This window comes from Diceros bicornis, chromosome 20 (genome assembly GCF_020826845.1).
Source record: "Diceros bicornis minor isolate mBicDic1 chromosome 20, mDicBic1.mat.cur, whole genome shotgun sequence".
Taxonomy (NCBI): domain Eukaryota; kingdom Metazoa; phylum Chordata; class Mammalia; order Perissodactyla; family Rhinocerotidae; genus Diceros; species Diceros bicornis.
This window is the reverse complement of record NC_080759.1, coordinates 20,428,441-20,452,679: the sequence shown is the minus strand read 5'-3', so window position 1 is coordinate 20,452,679 and position 24,239 is coordinate 20,428,441. Positions and strand designations below refer to the sequence as shown.

At 36.3% G+C, this 24,239-nt stretch overlaps 1 protein-coding gene across 1 annotated transcript in view; it reads left to right on the top strand.

Annotated features, from left to right (window-relative positions):
* Nucleotides 1-24,239, top strand: part of MTREX (Mtr4 exosome RNA helicase) — a 102,053-nt gene that overhangs the window by 40,731 nt on the left and 37,083 nt on the right. Inside the window, exons 16-18 of the mRNA XM_058564070.1 lie at nt 4,746-4,896; nt 15,131-15,303; nt 15,904-15,972. Of these exons, the coding sequence (XP_058420053.1) occupies nt 4,746-4,896; nt 15,131-15,303; nt 15,904-15,972 (393 nt within the window). The remainder of the gene's footprint in view (nt 1-4,745; nt 4,897-15,130; nt 15,304-15,903; nt 15,973-24,239) is intronic.

Sequence of the window (24,239 nt, the reverse complement as noted above, 5' to 3'; positions counted from 1 at the left end):
TCTTGAATTTAAAATATTTTAATAGTTTCTTTCTTTAGCTTTTTTGGCTCGACTAACTTTCTAAGGAGTTGTTAGAAACTTATTAAACTCTTTCAGTCCTGCTATTGTAACAGTATCCTACTTTTGTTTGTTTATCTGATACCTTCACATCCGTTCCTTTTTAATTATGGACAGATTTTTCAACTGTTAGCTCAAACAAAATTTGACATAAGACAGTGGTTTGTTCTTTTGATATACTTGACATGAGCTAAAAAAAAAGTCAGTTCATTATAATGTTTGCTCACATGAAAAGTTGAGTTAGATGGAAAGTGTGTGTTTAACAGTTTCCAGAAAGACTGCTTCTGCTTCAGTAGTTGAGAGATTCTACATTTCTTCAATGTAAACGAAAGAAATATGCATTCCAATATAGTGTCCATATTTTCAAAAGAATGTAAAAATATCATTACTTTGAGTAAATATCCTTATTGATTTTATCAAAATAAATAATTTCTAAAATGATGAAATAAACATACTGGTTTCTTACAGTACAGAAGGTACTAATTCTAGACTATACAGTCTTTCTGTTTCTAGTCAGTTGTGTGTTCATTTGAAAAATGAACTACACTGTTAATGGTTAAAGAAAATTAAACTGATTTGAAGAAGAAATAATTTTGACCATACTGGTTATTTAAAGTCTTTGGAACTTTAGAAAAAACATACCTATTCTCTTAAGGTTAGTTCTCTGAGGTACTCAAGGTAAGATAACTACTTATGGACCTTTTTTGGAGAAGTAGGAAGACCCACATATATTTGTTTTATTCTATCTTCTACCTTTGTGGTTCAAAATGCAGAAATATTGGGGCCAGCCCGGTGGCACAAGGGGTTAAGTGCACGCGCTCCACTGCGGCGGCCCAGGGTTCGCTGGTTCGGATCCCGGGTGCGCACTGACACACTGCTTGTCAAGCCATGCCGTGGCGGCATTCCATAGAAAGTAGAGAAAGATGGGCACCGATGTTAGCTCAGGGCCAGTCTTCCTCAGAAAAAAGAGGAGGATTGGCATCAGATGTTAGCTCAGGGCTGATCTTCCTCACACAAAAAAATGCAAAAATATTTAGACTGGCAATTTTTTAAACTGTTTGCCTGAATGAACCATATATTCTGAAATATAAGAGATCATTAGAAGTAGGATAATATTCAAAAGGTAATATTACAAAAACTACTTTAGAAAATTGCTCTTTGGCTCTCTTAATCTTAATGTTTTCAGTGAGCAACTTGACAACTAAAAGAATCTTTCGGTTTGTCTAGAATGAAGCTAGTTGAAAATCTTTACTTATCCTTGGCTGCCTGTCTTGTTCCAGTTAAATTTTGGGTGACCCTTTTATTAGGCTATTTGTTAATATATTATTTAAAAATTTTATGAGTTGATCAAATTAAATACATCAAAAGTTGGGAAATATTTGATCAACATTTGAGGGTTCCTATAATTTTAGTAAAATGAGTATTGAAAAGACAGGGATGTAAAATAAGTTACAATATGAATTTGCCCTCTAGGAGGAGTTTAGCCCAGAGAGTCCTAAAAGTTTTGCCTCCTGACCTCTTTAGCCTGGGCAAGCCTCTTCACCTCTTGGAACCTGTTTCTTATTTAAAATGAGGACACAATCTGTTTTGTATGAATACTGTGAATTGAAAATTTATTAAAGTGCTTATTACAGTGATTTGCACATGCTAAGTCCTCAGTAGATGTGACCCTTTTTCAACTTTGGGAATCTATTTATCTACACACGTAGTACAGAAAGTGAACAAGACGCGATATACGGCTCAGTGCCAGAATATAGATTATTCTGATAACTCTGGTTTAGGGAAATTTGAGATAATTCTAGACTAGATGATTGTGATTTAAGGCTTTATGGAGGAAATAGAGCCTGAGGCAAGCCCTAAAGGGATGGGGTAGGGCTGGAGGTTGCATTTTGATTTCCAGGGCTAACAAGAAAGATATTTTAGGAAAGAGAAGGGGCTTTAATACCAAGAATTAACGTGTTGTATTTGGGTTCCTTGGTTTTGCCAGACCAAAGAATATCTGTGGATACTTATGGATGAGACAGATGAGTTTATTACCTTGATTGCTAAATTGGGTGTTTAGATCTGATCCTCAGTATTTTTCAGACTTTATTACCCCAATCATTAGCAAATGATACAGTTTATTACATTATGTCCAGGGCACTTTACTTCTGTGTGTGCGTGTGTATGTGTGTACCTGAAATAAAAGTTTCTTAAAACAACACACTTCTACTACAATGCGTTGTTATTTTTTCAACTTTATTGACGTGTAACTGACAAATAAAATTATAGCTATACTTCAAGTGATGATTTGATATATGTTCATATTGTGAAAGGATTCTAATAATTGAGTTAATTAACACATTCATCACCTCACATATTTACGTTTTTTTTTTGGTGAGAAGTCATGTTGTTTCCCGTTCTGTTTCATGAGGAGAAAATAAAATTTGGTATGACCGACTAAATTTCAGTATCTACACACTTTGCTTTAAGCAGTCATTTATTATTGCTTAATAGGGTATTATATTACAGTAAAATTATATTTTGGCATGTCTGGCAGCACCATTGGATAAATTGGAAGGAAAATTGAAACCAGGTTAGTAAGGATGACAGTTGTAGTAATCTAGATAAGATTTGATGAAACTTTGAACTAGGGTGATGGCAGTGGTAAAGAAACAAAAGAACTAATCTTAAAATATATTAAGGAAATAATCTGCAACAGTTGAGTGATTAAAATAAAGGAAAGGGAGAGGCCGGGCCAGTGGCTCATGTTCTACTTCGGCGGCCCAGGGTTCACAGGTTCGGATCCCAGGCATGCATTGGCACACTGCTTGTCAAGCCATGGTGTGGTGGCATCCCATATAAAGTAGAGGAAGATAGGTACAGATGTTAGCTCAGGGCCAATCTTCCTCAGCAAAAAAAAAGGAGGATTGGCATCAGATGTTAGCTCAGAGCTGATCTTCCTCACAAAAAAGAAAAGAAAGGGATAAAGCAGAAGAAAGAAAGAGAGAACTCCTAAATTGGAACGTAAGTGAGTAATCTCACTAACCATTAATCTATGTGAGAGGGAAACTCAGTCAGGAATGGGAAGGAGTAAGAGAGAGAAATTTCATTTTAGATGCTGTAACTGTATTATTTAGCACCCAAATTAGGATACTGTAAGAGTGAAAGAGAGAGTTATTAATAATTACACCAATATAACAGGTATAAGTTGGGACTATTCCTGAGTCACTTGGATAACATCTCAAAATGCTATGTTGAGTTTCAGGTGACTGAGAATTCAGATAGGTGTATTCTACAGCAGTTGAGAATATAGAAATGAAGCTTGAGGTTGGAAAAACATTTGCAATGTTGAAGCCCCAAAATTTCTTAAAGGTGGTAATAATAGAAAAGAAAAATAAAGTGTGGATCTGTTTGCAAAATTATGAAGTAGCTGAAGTTTAATTCCTCTCTTCCCCAATAATGTGGTTTTCGTATTAACTTCACATCTGCCTTTGGCCCTACTTTCAAGGAAAGTGGATAAAATCAAGGTTTTAGGGACGTACTAACTGTCCCCCTAGGGCAAAAGGCTCTTGATTTTTCGGTGTTCAAGGAATACCACCATTTGAGACTGGTGAAAGTTCTGCTCCTCCTCATAAAATCCTGTATGCATACATTTAAAATTCTGAATGCCATAAAGTTAGCCTATGAACCTCGATTTAAGAGCACTGACTACCCTAAGAGTATATATGTATTTTGCTATGCCATTTACAAATATGCAGCATATTTTATGACATTTCACTTCTAAGTGTTTCAGCATGCATCTCCCAAGAATTTGGTCATTCTCTTATATAACTACATAATTATTCTTAGGAAGTATTTGCATTGAAAAAAATATTCCTGCAGAAACATTACTGAAAGAAAAGTTTAGATCTCAGCGAATTATTTTGGATCTAAATCTTGTTTTGAGTTAAGGTCACACTATTGTAGACAAATGTTTTATTCTGTCAGGTCACTAGCCTAACCCTTCTTTGGTAACAGCCAAAGGAGGAGAAAGAGGAATTTTCAAAGTGTAGATAATGGTCTATAAATTTGTGGCAAACACATTAGCAGTTTTATCTCGTTACAGGAAGCGGAGAATTTCAAGGTACTAATTTTTAACTCAGTATCGTTCTGAAATAAATTTAGTGTACTCTGTCAGTACAGGCTAAGTCATGCTGCAGTAACAAACTTAAATCTCGATAACTTAAAGGATTATTTCTCTTACCTATTCAATGCAGGTGAGGCTCTGCTCATCATTATTGTTTAGGAATCCAAGCTGATGGAGAAACCACCATCTTGAACATTATCAGTCACCGTGCCAGAAGAGATGAGATACTTGGCAATTAAATACTTGGCTAGGAAGTAACACATCACTACAGCTTAATTGCCCCAACCTTTGAGGAGTCAAAAATGTATGATCCTGTCAAGTACCTAGAAGGCAGAGAGCTAAACATACCTGGCAAACAGTATTTTAACTACTACTGTCCTATTTAGTAATTTTTTCTTCTCTTTGCTTTCCCAAAGATCAACTATTTTGTCAGTTTGTATTGGTCCTTTAAAGGAAAGAACTTAATACATTTCTATAGTATTTTTTAATATAGACAATTATTAAGTAATTTAACAGGTTAAAAATATTTTTTTTAATTTATTTGAAAAACCTACAACATTAACTTTTTTTTCTCTCTTAGGGCTCAGCTGATCCTCTAAATAGTGCTTTCCATTTGACCTACAACATGGTTTTGAACTTACTACGTGTAGAAGAAATTAATCCTGAGTACATGTTGGAAAAATCCTTCTACCAGTTTCAGCATTATAGAGCAATTCCAGGAGTAGTAGAGAGTAAGTATAAAATTACCATAACAGCGCCTCCTATAGCTAGGAGATCAAATAGCAAGATTACTGCATCATTGCTGCTTTGGCCATTGTTTTTTTCTGGTAAGCCAAATCTTGGTCCTTACATAGAGTGAAGTAAGAACTGTAATCTGGTCATTGTAACCAACTAGAACATTTTAAAATGAAAGTAAGAAAACCCTGACAGAACACCCTTCTACAGTTGATTCGAATTTAGTATAGTTTACTGTTACAGACATACCACATGATATGTAACTCATGTTTGTTAATAATGATATAACAAAAAGCCTGGTATATTAAAATTTGACCTGTAAGAAGCATGTGTATATTAGTCTTGCCCTTTCACCCTTTTATCATTATAAAAGAGTGCCATAGCATAAGTTTATGAATAAGTAAGGAAACGTAATACTTTAACTTGGATTTGAGTTCAGCTCTTTTAGAATTTCTAGCTCCTAATATTAAGATACAACTTTCTGGGGCCGGGCCAGGTGGCATAGTGATTAAGTGCGCGTGCTCCACTGCAGCGACCAGGGGTTCACGGGTTCAGATCCCCAGCACGCACCGACGCACTGCTTGTCAAGCCATGCTGTGGCGGCGCCCCATATAAAGTAGAGGAAGATGGGCACGGATGTTAGCCCAGGGCCAGTCTTCCTCGGCAAAGAGGAGGATTGGCAGATGTTAGCTCAGGGCTAATCTTCCTCACAAAAAGAAAAAAAAAAGATACTACTTTCTAAAATCCACAAAGTAAGTGTTCTATGGTAACTACATTCAAGTAGAATTATATATTGATCGTTATCTTAGAGAATATTGCAGCTGATCATCATACGGAGCATATTAAAATCTAAAATAGAGGCAAAGATTTAAAATAGTGTTTTGGGTAAATCTTTAAAAAATCCATAGTCATTGTAAGGGGGGAGAAAAGAGAAAATTCAGCAAAAGATACAAGAGAAATTTAAAATCATTTTTAATCTCACACAAAAACAACCACACAACCGCTATTAATACTTTGTAGTTCTGTCTTTTTTCTTTCTCATACATATGCCTTTTTTCCAAGACAAGATCAAATATACAGTTTCTGTAATAGTAATGATGGTACTTATAATTGGTATCATTTGTTAAATATTTACCCTATGCCCAGCCTTGTGTTAAATGCTTTACCTTCACTAACTCATGATTCTGGCTTTTTAAAATTTAATTTCATGTATTCTTTGAAAGTATGATTTTTAGTGACTGCATAATATTTTTATTTTATGCATGTACTATGGTTTATTTAACAATAAAGGCAAATTTGAGATACCTTTTTATCATGGGTGCATAAGACACTTTCACTCAGCTTTTATGTAGCCAGAAGTAGATGAAGTATCATAATATGCCTTTAAAAAATGAGAAAGACTGGGGGCCGGCCCAGTGGTGTAGTGGTTGGTTCGTGCACTCCACTTTGGCAGCCTGGGGTTCACAGGTTTGAATCCCAGGCACGGACCAATGCACCGCTCATCAAGCCATGCTGTGACGGTGTCCCACATACAAAATAGAGGAATATGGGCACAGATGTTAGCTCAGAGCCAATCTTCCTCAGCAAAAAAGAGGAAGATTGGCAATAGGCGTTAGCTCAGGGCCAATCTTCCTCACCAAAAAAAAGAGAGGAGAGAGACTTAGAACATCCAAGTGAGTTCTCTCTCTGTATTTTTTTTTCCCTTACCTGGATGATAGATCGTAATTATTTCCTCTTTCCTTGATTTCTCAGGTCTTCATTAAGAGAGGCTTCTTCATTACAATCTATAGACCTGAAAGGAACTTTGGCATCATTTTACAGATTAAAAAAAAAAGGCTAAAGGGGCTGGCCCGGTGGCGCAAGCGGTTGAGTGCGCGCGCTCCGCTGCGGCGGCCCGGGGTTCGCTGGTTCGGATCCCGGGCGCGCACCGACGCACTGCTTGGTGAGCCGTGCTGTGGCGGCGTCGCATATAAGGTGGAGGAAGATAGGCACCGATGTTAGCCCAGGGCCCTCTTCCTCAGCAAAAAAAGAGGAGGATTGGCGGATGTTAGCTCAGGGCTGATCTCCTCACAAAAAAAAAAAAAAAAAAAAAAAGGCTAAAGATGTTGTCAGTATCTCTAAGGTTGCATATTTGATTGATGCCAGAATTGAGATTAGAATCTTGGACTCCTGCTCCTAAGCCGTGCTTATTAAGGCATGGATCATTCCTTTTTAATGTGGTGAGAATAGATGTTGTAACTTCTCTGACTGAAAAAAAAACAAGGATGAAAAAAGATGATTAAAAAAAACTTGAGCTGGCTGATTTTAAGACTTACCTTTACTTAAATTTCCACAAGCAAAGCTGTTGAATTCTTAAAACGCACCTTGTAAAATTAATCACAAATGTATAATTTCAGGTCACATTACATTTTACTATTTTCTTGTAAAGTATTTAATACTATTTGTCTTGGTGATAAACTATGGCCTTAGCAAAGAGAAAGGAAAGTGTGATTCTAGTCTCAAAGAACCGGATTTTTAAAGGAGCTATGAATCTCCTCTCCTCCCACAAAAAAAATATAATAGAATAAAAAAAATATCAACAAGATTTAAGTATAGTGTGGATTTAGATTTGAATTAAGGTGGTATTGAAATCAGATTAGTACTAAAGAAGGAAATGCATTAATTTTACCTTATATAAATTTCAGATGCTGTCATTTAAACAAGTATAAGGTCACAAGTCAGCTTAATACTTTAAATAAAAAGAATTAAACTTGGGGCCAGCCCAGTGGGGCAAGCAGTTAAGTGCGGGTGTTCCACTTCAGCGGCCCGGGGTTCGCAGATTCAGGTCCTGGGTGCGCACCAACACACCGCTTGTCAAGCCATGCTGTGGCGGCGTCCCATATAAAGTAGGGGAAGATAGGCACGGATGTTAGCCCAGGGCCAATCTTCCTCAGCAAAAAGAGGAGGATTGGCAACGGATATTAGCTCAGGGCTGATCTTCCTCACACAAAAAAAAAAAAAGGAAAGAAACTTTAAAATATTCCTCCTAGGCAGTTAGCACTATATCATGTATAACTAGGATAATTATGCATACGTACGCAGCCAGCAGTTAGAGTGGTTTAGAGACTGAATAATCACAAGAAATAGGGTGCACATTGGTGCACCTACCATTGCTTCCCCCCCTTCTTTGTAAAAATAATGTATTCTAACAATCAGTAAATTACTTTTTAAACTTCACTTTATATTATTCCATAATTTCATAGAAAATATCGCAGATACAGTCGGAGATAGAGGGAGAGCTCCAAGTATTTTCCCATTTATTTAAAGCCCTTTTTGTGACTTCTAGCTGGGCTCAGATTGTTCAATATGACTTTGACCAAGGTTCTGCTACCCACTCTATGAACTTAAACATTACCACTATTTCTCCATCCCTGTCCTCTGTCTCCCCAAGCCACAGCTGTTGTTGCTGTTGTTTTCAGTGTGGTTCTAACTGACTTAACCTTTGAAGGGATTGTGAGTAACATAATCTGATTCCTGGTGTTGCTGCTATACACTTGAATCTTCTTGCAATTGAATTATCCATACATTTCTCTACCTCTTTTTAAAAGGGGCAAGACATGTTTTTCTAATATTTTGAAACCAATAAATAAACTAAATATCAAAAGTATAACAGACTTTTTAATGGAAAAGGTAGGAATTTAAGTGATGAAAAAGATAATTGATGGGGGAATTGCAATACCTTTAGTACACTTTGCAGGGCTGAGTGGTGTGACCAAACAAAAGGCGTATAGTGTAAGAGGAGATGGTTAGAGATGATAGGGGCTATCCTGTGTGCTTTAAAGATATAGAATACATCTTGAATGAAGTTTATTCACATTTCACTTATTGCTTGGAAGAGTATAATTCCTTTTGCTATTGATACTACCTTTTCAAGAGAACTTGTATTATTTTTACCACCTTAAATATACCAAAATTAAAATGTAGACTATTGTCTTTAGAAGTATAGAATTAATCTTTATTTTACAAATACAATGCTTTATTTTTTATAATGAATTTAGATGGCTGGCATACATAAGATGTTTTTCATTTTGATTTACTGAATCCACAGTAGATTTTCCAGTGAGCTATAAGAGTAAAATTTCCAGGAATTCACTATTCCTTTGCTGGAAAGAAAAATGCAGTCCTAATTTTGATCTTTTTGTTTAGTTTCATTAATAGATAATGCCATGGTTAATAGCAAGAGCTGTGGAGTTAAACATGTGTTTGAATCAAGACTGCCTTAGCCTTAGTTGGCTCTTTTATGCAATTGGAATAATATCTAATTCATCCAATTCATGAGAATTAAGTGAAATAATTTATATCAAATGCTCAATAAGTGCTTGTTTTAATTACTGATAGTATTGCCATAGATCAGTAAAACCTTTTAAACTTGAACGTGTTGCAAAATTTGCTCGGTAGTGGGAGTAGCAGTCCATTTTCCCATCACCCACAGGTCTGTGTCTATTGCACATATTATAGGATAGGAATACATTTTTGAATACACCACCCCCCTTCTCCCTCAAAAGGAGGAAATTGGTTGCAAACTGTCTTAAGAATTTATAAGTGGGCTGGCCCCGTGGCTTAGCGGTTAAGTGCGTGCGCTCCGCTGCTGGCGGCCCGGTTTCGGATCCCGGGCGCGCACCGATGTACCGCTTCTCCGGCCATGCTGAGGCCGCGTCCCACATACAGCAACTAGAAGGATGTGCAACTATGACATACAACTATCTACTGGGGCTTTGGGGGAAAAAGAGGAGGATTGGCAATAGATGTTAGCTCAGAGCCGGTCTTCCTCAGCAAAAAGAGGAGGATTAGCATGGATGTTAGCTCAGGGCTGATCTTCCTCACAAAAAAAAAAGAAGAAGAATTTATGGGCATATCTCACATACTGTTTCCTAAGATACTGAGGCTTTTCTGTGGTGGTGCACTGCAGTGAAACTAGCTTCTTATACTGAGGTTCCTCTACTCTTTGATTGGGGTGCAAGAGATACTATCCTTAATTTGGAGAAAAAGCAGACTGCACCTAAACTTACTAACTTCTGGGAGTGGTATGTAGTCATAGTTATAGTCCGAGATACAAAATACATGTGACTTCTTAAAATGTCTCTCCAACTTTTGATTCTTTAGTTGAGTGGTCTCAGCACTGAAGTGATTGAAGTAGAGGGTGGGGCAATATTTAAGCATCCAAGCAGATTTCTTTGTATATCGTCTCTCCATAAACAACTCTTGTTAGTGCTTAGTTAGTGTTCCACTGATTCCTGCAAACAAGTGTTACTTTGTAACTTTCGGTGGGGCAGCGGATTGGCATTTCAGTGTATAGTTTTCCTTCTTGTATAACTTCTTGGCTTTAGTCTTTCAAATAATCTTTTATAGTTTTTTAATTGTTTTTTTCTGATAATTTTACTGCCATGATATATGTTGTTAAGAATAGCCTTCAATGAATAAATACAATTTCTGTAAGAAGTGATGCAGTTCATTTTTAAAAAACCAGGATGATGCAGTATGCCTAAGAGAGCACAAAAAAACTAGAAGTTAGAGGTAAAAAGAAAAGAAAAAAAATCCAAACAACACAGCTCAGTACTTCCAACAGACACTGGCAGTGTCTGACTCTGGTGTCACTAAAAGAATCAATCAGTCAATAAAAATAAATAGGCTTTGAGGAGGAGGGAGTGGTCTACAAACTCTGGGTCTCCTCCCACATCCCTGATAACGTTTCAGTCTCCTCCTTCAGCCAACTTGTTAAATGTCTAAATGTGTCTCTCTCTTTTTTTTTTGTGAGGAAGATCAGCCCTGAGCTAACATCCATGCCAATCCTCCTCTTTTTGCTGAGGAAGACTGGCCCTGGGCTAACATCTGTGCCTATCTTCCTCTACTTTATATGGGACACCGCCACAGCATGGCCTGAGAAGCGGTGCATCAGTGTGCTCCTGGGATCCGAACCCGGGCCGCCAGCAGCAGAGCACGAGCACTTAACCGCTACGCCACGGGGCTGGCCCCTAAATGTGTCTCTCTTAAAATGTGGTGCCCAGAGATAAATCATATATTACATGTGAGATCTGACCAGAGGTAAGTACAATGGAAATACTATTGCTTTTGTTGACTTTTCTAAGAAAGAGAGAAGTCAAGTACAAGGAGAACTAGAGAGAAGAGTGTTGCAGTTGCTGAACCACTGTTGATCCAGTAAATTGCTTAATCCTTTACACAAATTGATTTAAGCCTGCTTTCCCCAAGCCAAATCTGTCTAAGTGCAGGGTCTTAATAATACATGATGGAGATACATATATCTATTTTTTTAACATGGTAAAAAAAAATTATAGATTTAGAGTTTTTACCAAAATTATTTATGAAATTATGGTCATCATCAACAAATGCAAATTTATTTGTAGGTACTTATTTTAGAAAGATTCCTGAGCAGCTGGAGATAAAATGAGATGGTTTGTTTATTGTTAAGGATGAGGGAGATCCCAGAACTGGATCTTAGGGTTCTAATGTTTGGTTCTGCTCGCATGTGGCATGTGATTTGGGTCAGGTCTCCTAATTGTGACTCAAGTCTAAGAAGAATAAAAGGGATATTATAGTAACTACGTTGAATACTTAAAAAGATTATGGGGATCAGATTACATAATTTAAAAAATTGCTTTCTCAGTTATTAAGTCCTCTCCACGTGTGGACTGCCTTTGCTGTCGCACACCCTCGGTTGGCTCTGTATCTCAGGGTTTCAGCTTGAGTCAGGACATTCTGTGGAGCTAATCTCTGCTCCTCATTCTGCCCCTGCGACCCTCCTAGGCCTGTTTTTAATGAAAGTAAAAAAGCTACCAGCTATAGGTCGTTGTTCTCTATCTCTTTATAAATGGGAAATTGCTATTGACTTGGCAATTTTTTCTCTTGGGATGCTTTTTGAATGCATATTGGTCGTTCTATTCTGGACCACCCCTCATACCCCAAGATTATTCTTTCATGCCTCAGTTCTGTAGACTAAAACTGAACACAAGGGTGAGAAGTCCTCAGTGATTGGAATAACAGTCAAGAGTTGTTTGCAAGGCATAATCTTTTCCAAAAATAACTAATTGTCTAGGACTAAGAGTGAAATGAGGCAAGATGAAGTCCTCCTGCCATAGGAAGTGTCTGCACCTTCTGCAGGAGAGGACTGTGGATGAACTCCGTGTCGAGGCCCTGGGGGCCAGGCTTTGCTGGGTACAGAGGATATAAGGATGTCCAAGATGAGGTTTGGCTTACTGGAACTCACACAAAAACTCCAGGGGCACACAGGTAAACTGAGGGCTGGCCTGGTAAGGGAGCTTGAAGCTGAGTCAGCAGGAAGGAAAACCCTTGAGGCAGGGCTCTCCACAGGTCAGCTCACAGGGGCAGGGTGCAGGGTTGCAGTGTGCCACTGGAGATTAGAAGCTGCCCGTGAGGCCTGTGGACACTATTCAGGTACTATTTAGAGGGAAGGGAGAGAAGAGACTTCTATATATTTTCTTTATTTTCTCTTAAAATGGGATGCCTCCTAAGCAAGTGAGTTTTTGAAGGTGGTATCATCTACAGAGTAGATGCAGAAGGGAAAAGGCCTGTGAAATTGGAGAGAGGAACAGACTTTTAATAGTTCTGTTGTTTTATTTTTAAATTAGAAGAACCTGTTGTTGGTGACCAGCATCCTTACCTTCTGTCTCCATCTAGATCATATTTGCTGCTGTATTTAAGGATGACTTTGTGCGGGATGGGAATTTGGCCAGAAGTTGGAAAGGTGTGGCATATTAGGGAAGGTTCAGAAATCAAAAACTTGGCTTCTTTTATTCCCATGCCTGATGTCGTGGTCCTAAGGCTTTCTCTTTTTCCTTTTACTTCTTTCCAAAAAAATAAGTAAATAACCAGGATGATGCAGTATGTCTAAGAGAGTGCAAAAGACCAGAAGTTAGAGGGAGCAGTCTGTGAGAATGTTGAAGTTGCTAATAAAAATAATACAGTAGTAATATCCTTCCTGAGTGTTTACTGTGTGCTATATACCATTAGCTAAGTACTTTTCATATCTTATATCAATTAATCTGTAACTATAGCTTTGTGGGGTTTGGGTACTGTTGTTATCCTCATTTGTTGATAAAGAAACTGAAGCACACAGGTTAAATAGAGGAGTTTGATCAATGGAATAGAACTGAGAGTCCAGAAATAAACCCATATATCTGTGGTCAATTGATTTTCAACAAATGGTGCTGGAACAGCAGGAGAGCCACATGCAGGAGAATGAAGTTGGACCGTTACACCATACACAAAAATTAACTGAAATTGGATGCAAGTCCTACGTATAAGAACGGAAGCCATAAAACTCTTAGAAGAAAACATAGGTATAAATCTTCCTAACCTTGTATTTGGCAATGGCTTCTTAGATAAGATACCCAAAGCACAGGCAACAAAAGAAAAAATAAATAAATTGGATTTCATGAAAACTAAAAACTTATGCACTTAACAGACACCAACAATAAAGTGAAAAGAAAGCCTACAGAATGGGAGACAATATTTGCAAATTACATATCTGTTAAGGGTCTAGTATCCAGAATATACAAAGAACTCTTACAACTCAACAACGAAAAGACAATTTAGTTTTTAAACAGGCAAAATATTTGAATAGACATTTCTCCAGAGAAGATACACAATTTGCCAACAAGCACATGAAAAGGTGCTCGACATCGTTAGTCATTAGGGAAATGTAAATCATAACCACATTGAGATGCTACTTCACAGATGCACTGGGATGGGCATTTTTTCAAAAAGTTAATTAAAAATATGGTGTGATCATTGTGGAAAATAGTTTAGCCCTTCCTCAGCAAGTTAAATACAGAATTACCATAAGACCCAGCACTTCCCCTCCTGGGTATATAATCAAAAGAACTAGAAACATGTTCAAACAAAAACTTTTACATGAATGTTCATAGCAGTTCTATTCACAGAAGCCAAAAGGTGGAAATAATTCAAATGTCCTTCAGCTGGTAAACAGATAAACAAATGACATACCTATATAATGGAATATTATTCCACCATAAAAAGGAAAGTATTGATACATGCTACACCATGGATGAACCTTGAAAACATTATGCTAAGTGAAGGAAGCCAAACACAAAAGGCCACTCATTGTATGGTTCCATATACATGAAATATCTAGAATAGGCAAATTCGTGCAGACAGAAAGGTTGCCAGGGGCTGGGGGAAGAAAAGGAGGAGTGTTTGCATAATGGGTATGGAATTTCCTTTTGGAGTAGTGAAAATATTCTAGAACTAGATAGTAGTAATGGTTGCATACATTGTGAGTATACTAAATGTCATTAATGGTGAATTTTATAACAAAATAGTGTTTGTTCACAGTGGAATAGAGGCATAATGGAAGAGTGAGGAAGGGAGGTCAGTACTAGATGCAAGAATTGGAGCAGGGAATGGCATCATCAATGGGTAGATTAAATAAGAGGATAATTGCTGAAAAGTGCTGGTGTTTTGACTACTGACTGTGTAGAGAAATAGCTAGTTGAATTGCCTGTCTTCAGTTTTAGAGACCTAGACCCAGGTGGTGGTGGAAGCCCAATGACATTAGCATACTGGATTCTTTGCTGCGAGTTCAATTAGCATATTACTTAGAAGGCCCAAAATAGTGCTGTCCAGTGGAACTTTCTGTGAAGGTGGAAATGGTCTATGTCTGCTATTCAAGTACAGAAGTCACTAGCCACATGTGGCCGTTGAGCATTGGAAATGGTGCTAATGCAATTGAAGAACTATTTAATTTTAATTAATTTAAATAGCCACATATGGCTAGTGTCTACTGGCTACTGAAAAGTGCTGACAGAACATTTCTACCATTACTTAAAGTTTTACAGCACAGTGCTGTGTCGGACAGTGTAGGTCTAGAATTCCCAAAGATAACCTCCTCCCCCTCATGCATAGAAGAGAATTAACTCACTAGATATAACTACTGCCAATTCAGACTCACTTTGAGGGTTCACAATCAATGAATTGGAGAACTGTGGGAAAACATAAGAGAAGGTGAGCCTTAATGGAGAACGGAGAAACAAGACAACATGCCTTATGGTCATCTCTGAAGCTTTTCTTGAAAACTTCTAATTTATGCAGGCTGACTTTGTTTCCTACAGTTGCAGTAGGAAAAAAGAAGTACCTTTGGTATAATTTACATAAGGTGTATAATTTTTTGACATTGTACATGTGTTTTATTTACAGAGGTAAAGAACTCAGAAGAACAGTATAATAAAATAGTCATACCAAATGAAGAAAGTGTAGTCATCTATTATAAGATTAGACAGCAGCTTGCCAAACTGGGTAAAGAAATTGAAGAATATATTCACAAACCAAAATATTGCTTACCATTTCTACAACCAGGTCGTTTGGTAAAGGTATGTCATTATTTTTTTCATCAAATATTTGGATATTTCAATATTTAATATTTTTTGGATAAAGATTCTAATTTATTTTCTTGATAAAATGCTTTCCTGCTACAGTAGTTGGTCTATATTAATTACATTGTTTTACCTGTTTCACATGGTACTGATAAAGGGGGAGTCGTGTGAAGGCCTTTTAATCTCCACTGATTTTCATTTTGAGGGATATAAATTGAAGTAGACAGTTTTGGAATTAGCATGAAAATATTTCCAGTTATAAAATGCTATCTAAAAATAAGGCAGTTTTCAGTCCTGGGTAAATTCATTAGCTATAAAAGACTTCAGATATTCTCAGAATAAATACACCATATCATTTTTAACATTTGTTTGCCAAGTGAGAAGTTCCTGTAGTTGCTGTTTAGAGGCCTATGAAATTTGGTAGTGATTTCTTTCTGTAGGGTTAATATCTTTTTCCTTAAGTTTAGTAGTGAATTGCAAAAGATATTTTACTCGGAAAACTCAGAAAGTTTTATTAACCTATAATGTGGGCGTGGAAGTCTAAAATTGCCTTTTGGACATAAATATTCTTGTTTACTTGTTTTACTTGCTTTTCAGGTAAAGAACGAAGGAGATGATTTTGGCTGGGGTGTGGTGGTGAATTTCTCAAAAAAGTCAAATGTTAAGGTAAGCTGTTGACCTTAAAGTAGAATTGTATATAAATTTCTAGTGAAATGTTTTCTCGGACTCATGAAATTGATCCGAGTAGAAATAGTATTACCTTAAGAGAAGCTTTAGTTCTGCCATAAGGAATTAATTTTTTGAATAATCTTAAATTTTGTCCTTAAAGTGGTATGTTTATTTCCCTAATAATAACAAGTTTTAATTTCATGACATTTTAATTTCTTCTCTTAGTTCATCAGTCCTTTTTGTAATTTTACTCTTTAAATTGAATATTAGAAAAAAATCAGCTTCTGACACTGCACATTAGAATTTTGATTTGGGTATATATTGGAGACTTAAAAGAAATTAGAGGAGCTGGTCAATTTACTTATTCTCTCTAAATGAAAGCATAATAAAGTTGATTTTGGTCATTATATAAATGTTTTGAAAAGATTTCTTGTATAAAATCAAGGATGATTTTGTTAATTTGTTCGAAGAAGGACTATCTTGAAATTTTCAACCCTCCTGTCTATTTGATGCTATTGTAAATGAGATTTTTTTAATTTCATTTTTTGATTTTTCATAGCAAATATATAGAAATACAGTTGATTTTCATATATTGGTCTTGTATCCTGCAACTTTGCTGAACTTGTGTATTAGTTCTAGTAGTTTTTAGTGGATTGCTTATGATTTTGTATATACGCAGTAATGTCATCTACAAATAGAGATGGTTTTACTTCTCCCTTTCCAATCTGGGTGTGTTTTATTTCTTTGTTTTGCTTAATTGCCCTGCCTAAAACCTCTGGTACAATATTGATAGAAGTGATGAGGGCAGATATCCTTGAATTTTTCCTAATCTTAGGGGAAAATATCTAGTCTTTCACCATTAAGTATGATGTTAGCTCTGGGTTTTTCATAAGTATTCTTTATCAAGTTGAGGAAGTTTCCTCCTATTCCTAGCTTGTGGAGTGTTTCTGTCATGAAAGAGTGTTGTATTTTGTCAAATGCTTTTTATGTGCCTATTCAGATAATCATGTGGTTGTTTTTTATTCTATTTTAATTTATTCTGATGTGGTATATTACATTAATTGATTTTAAGTTGTTAAACCAACTTTAGATTCCTGGGATAAATCCTACTTGGTCAAACTGTATTACTCTTTTTATTTGTTTCTTGATTTGGTTTGCTAGTGTGTTATTGAAGACTTTCATACCCATATTCATAGGAGATACTGTTCTGTAGTTATCTTGTGATGTCTTTGTCTAGGTTTAATATCAGGGTAATGTTGGCCTCATAGAATGAGTTAGGAAGTGTTCCCCTCCTCTTCTATTTTTTGGAAGAATGTTTGAAGAATTGGTATTAATTCCTTAAATATTTGGTGGTGAGATCACCTGGGCCTGGGCTTTTCTTTGTGGGTAGTTTTTTTATTACTAAGTCAGTCTCTTTACTTGTTAGAGGTCTATTCAGATTGTCTGTTTCTTCTTGAGTCAGTTTCAGTGATTTGTCTTTTTAGGAGTTAGTCCATTTTATCTAATTTACTGGTATACAATTGTTCATAATATTGCTTTATAATCCTTTTTATTTTATAAGGCTGTTAGTAATGTGCCCTCTTTCATTTTGGTTCTAATAATTTGAATCTTTCATCTGGCTAAAGATTTTTTTATCTCAAATTTTGTTAATCTCAAGGAACCAGCTTTTGGTTTCATTGATTTTTCTTTCTGTTTTTCAATTTCATTAATTTCTGCTCCATCTTTATTATTTCCTTCTTTCTGCTAGCTTTAGATTTAGTTTGCTGTTCTTTTTCTGTTGTCTTAAAATGGAAGGTTAGATTGTTAATTGGAGATCTTCTTTTTTGAAGAAGATGATCAGCCCTGAGCTAACATCCATGCCAGTCCTCTTCTTTTTGCTGAGGAAGACTGGCCCTGAGCTAACATCCATGCCCATCTTCCTCTACTTTATATGGGACACCGCCACAGCATGGCCCGACAAGCAGTGTGTTGGTGCGCACCTGGGATCCAAACTTGGGCCGCTAGCAGTGGAGAGTGCGCACTTAACCGCCATGCCATGGAGCCAGCCCCGAGATCTTCTTTTTTAATATAGGCATTTATGCCTATAAATTTCTCTCTGCAAATATTTTAGGTACATCCCATAAGTTTTGGTATATTGTGTCTTCATTTTCATTCATCTCAAAGTATTTTCTAATTTCTGTTTTGATTTCTTTTTCTTCTTTCTTTCTTTTTTTTTTTTTTTTGATGAGGAAGATTAGCCCTGAGCTAACATCTGATGCCAGTCCTCCTCTTTTTGCTGAGGAAGATTGGCCCTGGGCTAACATCGTGCCCATCTTCCTCTACTTTATATGGGATGCCACCACAGCATGGCTTGACAAGCGGTGCGTCAGTCCATGCCCGGGATCTGAACCTCCAAACCCCGGGCCCCTGAAGTAGAGCGCACAGACTTAACCGCTACACCACTGGGCCAGCCCCTCCCTTTTGATTTCTGTCTTTGACCCATTGTTTATTTAGGAGTGTGTTAATTTTCATATATTTGTGAATTTCCCAAATTTTTTTCTGTTTTTGATTTCCAATTTCATTCCATTGTTGTTGAAAACATACTTGGTATTATTTCAGTCCTTTTGAATTTATTGAAGTTTATTTAATGGCCTGACATATATATGATCTATCCTATGGAATGTTTCATGTCAATTGAGAAGAATGCATTGTCTTCTGTTTTGGAGTAAGATGTTCTACTATTAGGCTTAGTCAATTTAGAGTATGTTCAAGTCTTCTATTTCTTTCCTTTCAGATCCTTTTGTCTAGTTGTTCTATGCATTACTAAAAGTAGAGTATTGAAGTCTCTTAACTGTTATTGTTGAATTGTCTATTTCTCCCTCCATTTCTGTCAATTTGTGCTTCATGTGTTTTTGTGCTCTGTTAAAGTGTATTTTGTCTGACATTAGTATAGCCATTTCAGCTTTCTTTTGGTTATTGCTTACACAATATATCTTTTTCCATCTTTTTTACTTTCAGTCTTTTTTGTATCAATGAATTTAAAGTGTATCTCCTGTAGACAGCATAGTTGGATCTTTTTTTATCCAGTCTGAAAAATCTCTGCCTATTGATTAGGTTGCTTAATTCATTCACATTTAATGTTATTATTGCTATAGTTTGATTTATGTCTGTCATTTTACTTTTTGTCTGTCTCATTTCCTTTTTGTTTTTCTATTCCTCCTTTACTGCTTTCTTTTGCATTACGTGCATATTTTGTAATGTAACATTTTAAAAATTTATTTAATAATTTTTTTCTCTACATTTTTTTTGTTATTTTCTTTTTGATTGCTAGGGCTTTCAATATACATATTAACAAAATAGAATAAGTTTCAGATTTGTACTAACTTAATTCCAGTGAGATATAGAAACATTACTCTTATATACTTCTGTTCCATTTTCCCTCTTTTTGTGGTATGGTTGTTATATGTTACATCTATAAATGTTACAAACTCAACAATACATATTATAGTTATTGCTTTATGTAATTTTATAACTTTTAAAGAAACTTAGAGAAGAAAAGAGAGTAAGTATATATTTATAGCTTTTGTTATATTACCCTTCTTATTTATCATTTCTTGTTCTCTTTATTAGTTGCTGTGGATTCAAGTTACCATCTGGAGTTATTGCCTTAGCCCAATACAGCTTTGCTCCCACCTAACTCCTTTGTGTTATTTTTGACGAATATACTACATTTCTGTATGTTACAGGCTCAACAATTACAATATAGACATATTGTTTTATATAATTGGTTTAAATCATTTAAGAGAAAAGGAAATATTGATTTGTACTATCTTTTATTATTACATAATTACTTTTACCAGTGTTTTTTTTTTTGATGTGGATTCAAATTAACGTCTGGTGTCACTTGCTTTCAGCCTCAAGAAATTACTTTAGTAGTTTTTGTAAAGTGGGCTTGCTAGCAACAAATTCTCTTAGTTTTTGTTTATCTAGGAATGTCTGTTTTTGAAAGATAACTTTGTTGGATATAGGATTCTTGGTTAACCGTTTTTTTTCTGTTAACCCACTGCCTTTTGGCCTCCGCTGTTTCTGCCAAGGAGTTTCTGCTTTTAATTTTATTGTGGTCCTCTGTAAGAGATGAGTCTTGTTTCTCTTGTTGCTTTCAAGATTTTCTCCTTGTGTTTGGCTTTCTGCATGTTTACTCTGATGTGTCTGTTTGCATCTCTTTGCATTTATTCTACTTTGCATTTACTCTACATTGAGTTTCCTGAATGTGTAGATTAATGTTTCTCAATTAATTTGGGAAGTTTTCAACCATTATTTCTTTAAATGTTATTTCATTCCTTTCTCTCTTCTTCTGGTACTCCCATGATGGGTATGTTGTTGTGCTTAAAGGTGTGTCCTACATTTCTCTGAGGCTCTGTTCTTTTTTCTTCATTTTTTTCTGTTTTTATGGATTGCATAATCTCTTATCAATCTGTCTTCAGATTTGCTAATGCTTTCTTCTGCTAGTTCAGATCTACTCTTGAACCCCTCTAGTGACTTTTTCATTTCAGTTACTGTACTTTTGAATTCCAGAGTTTCCTGTTGGTTCTTTTTTATCATATCTGTCTCTTTATTGATATTCTCTATTTGATACATTGTTGTTACACCTTCCTTCTTTAATTATGGTTCCTTTAGTTCTTTGAATACATTTACAATGGCTACTTTAAGTCTTTGTTTAATCCAACATCTGGTCCCTCTCACAGTCACTTTCTGTTGCCTGCTTTTTTTTCTGCTATATGCGTCATGGATCATACTTTTTTTTTCTGTCCATAATTTTTTGTTGGAAATTGGACATTTTAAATATATTGTAGAGTTGTTGGTACTGGTCTCCCATCCCTCTCAGGCTTATTATTGTTATTTGCTTGTTTATTTGTTTAGTGACTAGCTAGATTATTTGAGTGAAGTCTATTCCACTCCACTTGAACTCCCCTTTCCCCCCTACAGTGCTAAGCCTTTTATATTGCTCCTTGGGCACAGCCTTGGATATGCCCACAGTTACCCTGGGATGACAGTGGTTTTGACAAATTTGTCTTTGTATCTCTCCCTGAACATATCCTGCTGTTAAGCCCCACAAGTTTCAGGCAGCTGTTCCTAGCTGTTTTTTTCCCCCAGATTCTCTCCTGCAAACTAGCTGGCCTACATTTTAGCCTATATCTCCAATGATTCTACGGATCTTTTCCCAGTTGTCTTTCACCACTGCCTTCACTATTTTTGAGTGTGCTCTTAGACTGGAACTTCCCCAGATTCTATTGCAAATGAAGTCACTTTCTTTGGGAAGATATTAGGAGCTGTCTGTTTTAAGGCCTGCTTCTCCCCCTAGGTAAAATCTCTGAGCCAAGGCTCTAAAGTTTGGTGTTGGGACAGTGGCACAGGTCTCTCTGAGCAACACTCCTGCTTTAGGACCTGAGGGCTAGATAGAGCATGGAGGTGGTAGCCTCAAGTCTTCTCACCTTGCCCCTCCCAGCATGGAACCAATGCCTTATAAGCCAGAACAAGAGCAGTTGAGGCCCTCGTATTCTCAGTAGAGCCACACCCTAGATAGAGCCTCTGGCCAACCAGTGAGGGCTGGGCAGAAGGAGGGAGCCCCCACATCTCAGCTTCAATTGCCCAGAACTTAGCCTCAGTAACAGGTAAGTAGGAGCAGGATAAGAAATGCTGACATCCTGTCGATCCTGAGAAGATAGACCTCCAACTAATTGCTTCTGGGAGAGGGAGCCCTCCTTTCCTTGGCTTCACCAGTTTCTGTCTCACTGAGTTAGAAGGAGTGAGGAGGGAGTAGTCTTGGTCTAGGTATCATAGACTCTTGCATTCTTACCGAGTTTAGTGCATTTCCTTGAACAGAAGTTTCTTCGTTTGCTATATGCCCTTAGAACCATTTCCAGGGACTTTAAATGGTTGATTTTTTATAATTTTCTCCAGTTTTTCTGGAGAACAGGTTTGTGGAGCTCTTCCTGTTGTCATGCTGGTAGTTGATCTCAGATTTTTACATTTTTAAGGGAGAAAAATTATGCCTAACATAATTAGATTTACACACATGCACACACACACACACTGTGAACAGTTTTCTTAATTATTTGCTTCTGTTGGTCCTTAATCCATGTATAAAAGCGGTACCAGTTGTTGAGAGTTCTTTTAGGCAAAAATGGGATAGGGAATAGAGAAGAACACATTCATTTTTTCTGCTTAAATTGATGGTGAAATGATTTTTCCACTGAGCTGCTTACATTTGTTCACTAAAAATGTGAAGTACATTTTTATTGATTTCATAATCTAGGTCAGAATACTAATTCAAAGATTTTTGTGTCCAAGAGAGTTTGCTAGAGCTAGGGTAAATACATACCAATAAAGAAAATAGTTTGAAGCATTTTAAAGAGATAAAAATGTAATTGTCAATATTTATTTCGTATTACTTGTTTCTTTACTTTCCACAATTTTGAGATTATCAAAATTATATTTTAATCTGGTAATTTCCCTTTATAGTAAGATATTAGCCACATTTTAAAAGGAATGAAGAGAAGTTAGGAAAAAGAAAGTTCAATTATGTGATTAAGAAATTAAAAATTAGGACATATGTGCAAAAATTTAAAGAATTTATGCTAAGACAATCATTGGAAAGCCAAATAGAACATTTAGTAACTAGTGAAGGATGACATTGTTGACCCATTTACTGGAGTACAGAACTAGAAGTTCCTTGAGAAAAATTTTACAATCTCAGGAAATATTTTTAACAGCAAATTTTCATCTAATTTTCAATAAAGAAGGCTTTCGAGTTTGTTTCCGTAGTAACACTTGAGGATATTTCTCTAATGTTGTAAGTGGCTTTGGTAGCTCTAAAGACAGAGGATTACATATGATATACTTGAGTTCTAAAAGTCATTTCTGTGATTGTTGTATCTTATAGAAGGGGAATATTAAAGTTACAAATAAAATCTACAGAATTGGAACTAAACCCAATAACAGAGTTCTAGATTATCTAGACACATTCTAGTTCTAGGTTATCTAGATTGTTTATAAGTCTTGTTATTTTTGTACAAATACTAACATGTCCTCTTAACACTTTGGAGTTAATTCATCAAATGTAGAATGCATCTTAGAGGATTGTTCACCCTCTGGAAAGCTAAATGTAATAGTTACTGATTTTCCTTGTAGTCCTTTACCACTTGGAAGAGTTGACAGTTGTTCATAACTATTTACTTATCTCATTATTTATAAAACTTATTTTATATTGACTAAGCTATACATTTACATAATCTGCAGATACAGATCTAATTGAAAATACAGTACAGCTTTGCTTTGTGTCTATAGCAAGCTGCATAATGCTTTGGAACTTGAAAAATAACCATATTTTGGGGGCCGGCCCAGTGGCACAGCAGTTAAGTTCACACACACTGCTTTGGCAGCCCAGGGGTCACGAGTTCGGATCCCAGGCACACACCAGTGCACCACCTGCCAAGCTGTGCTGTGGCTGTGTCCCATATAAAGTAGAGGAAGATGGGCACGGATGTTAGCCCAGGGCCAATCTTCCTCAGCAAAAAAGAGGAAGATTGGCATTGGATGTTAGCTCAAGGCTGATCTTCCTCACGCACAAAAAAATAAATAAATAACCATATTTTGAAAAAATGTATGCTGAGGAAAAAATTAGTCTTCCTTTTGGATTAGAAAATAGAGCGTATGCTTTCTTTGAGGAAATTGGAACTCAGTGATATACGATAATTATGATTGTATTTTTGGTTTGTATTTGGAAATAGATTTTACTATTGTTAAACAATTAGTAGTTTATTGCAGAAATAGATTGTAGGTATGGATTCACTGTCAATCCTTGGCAGTTTTTCATTTTTGAACAGGAACTGTGTTGGGGGGAGACCAAGCAGTCACTTCTTTGCCATGTTCCCCACTCAATCAAAAATAACTTCACTTTTATCTATTTTATACAAAAGAGATCATTCAAATATTGAATTGAAGAGTAGAGAGGAGTTCTTTACTAAAGAAAATAGTCGTCTATTGCTGTTCGAAAGACACCGCTCTCAAACGTAAATTATCCTAGTGTAGAAGATGTGATTAGTGCTTAGATCTTGAGAATCATGCTTTTATTAAAGAATACAAAAGACTAAAAGACTTTTTTTTTTTTTTAATTTTTTTTTATTTATTTGTTTTTTCCCCCAAAGCCCCAGTAGATAGTTGTATGTCATAGCTGCACCTCCTTCTAGTTGCTGTATGTGGGACGCGGCCTCAGCATGCCGGAG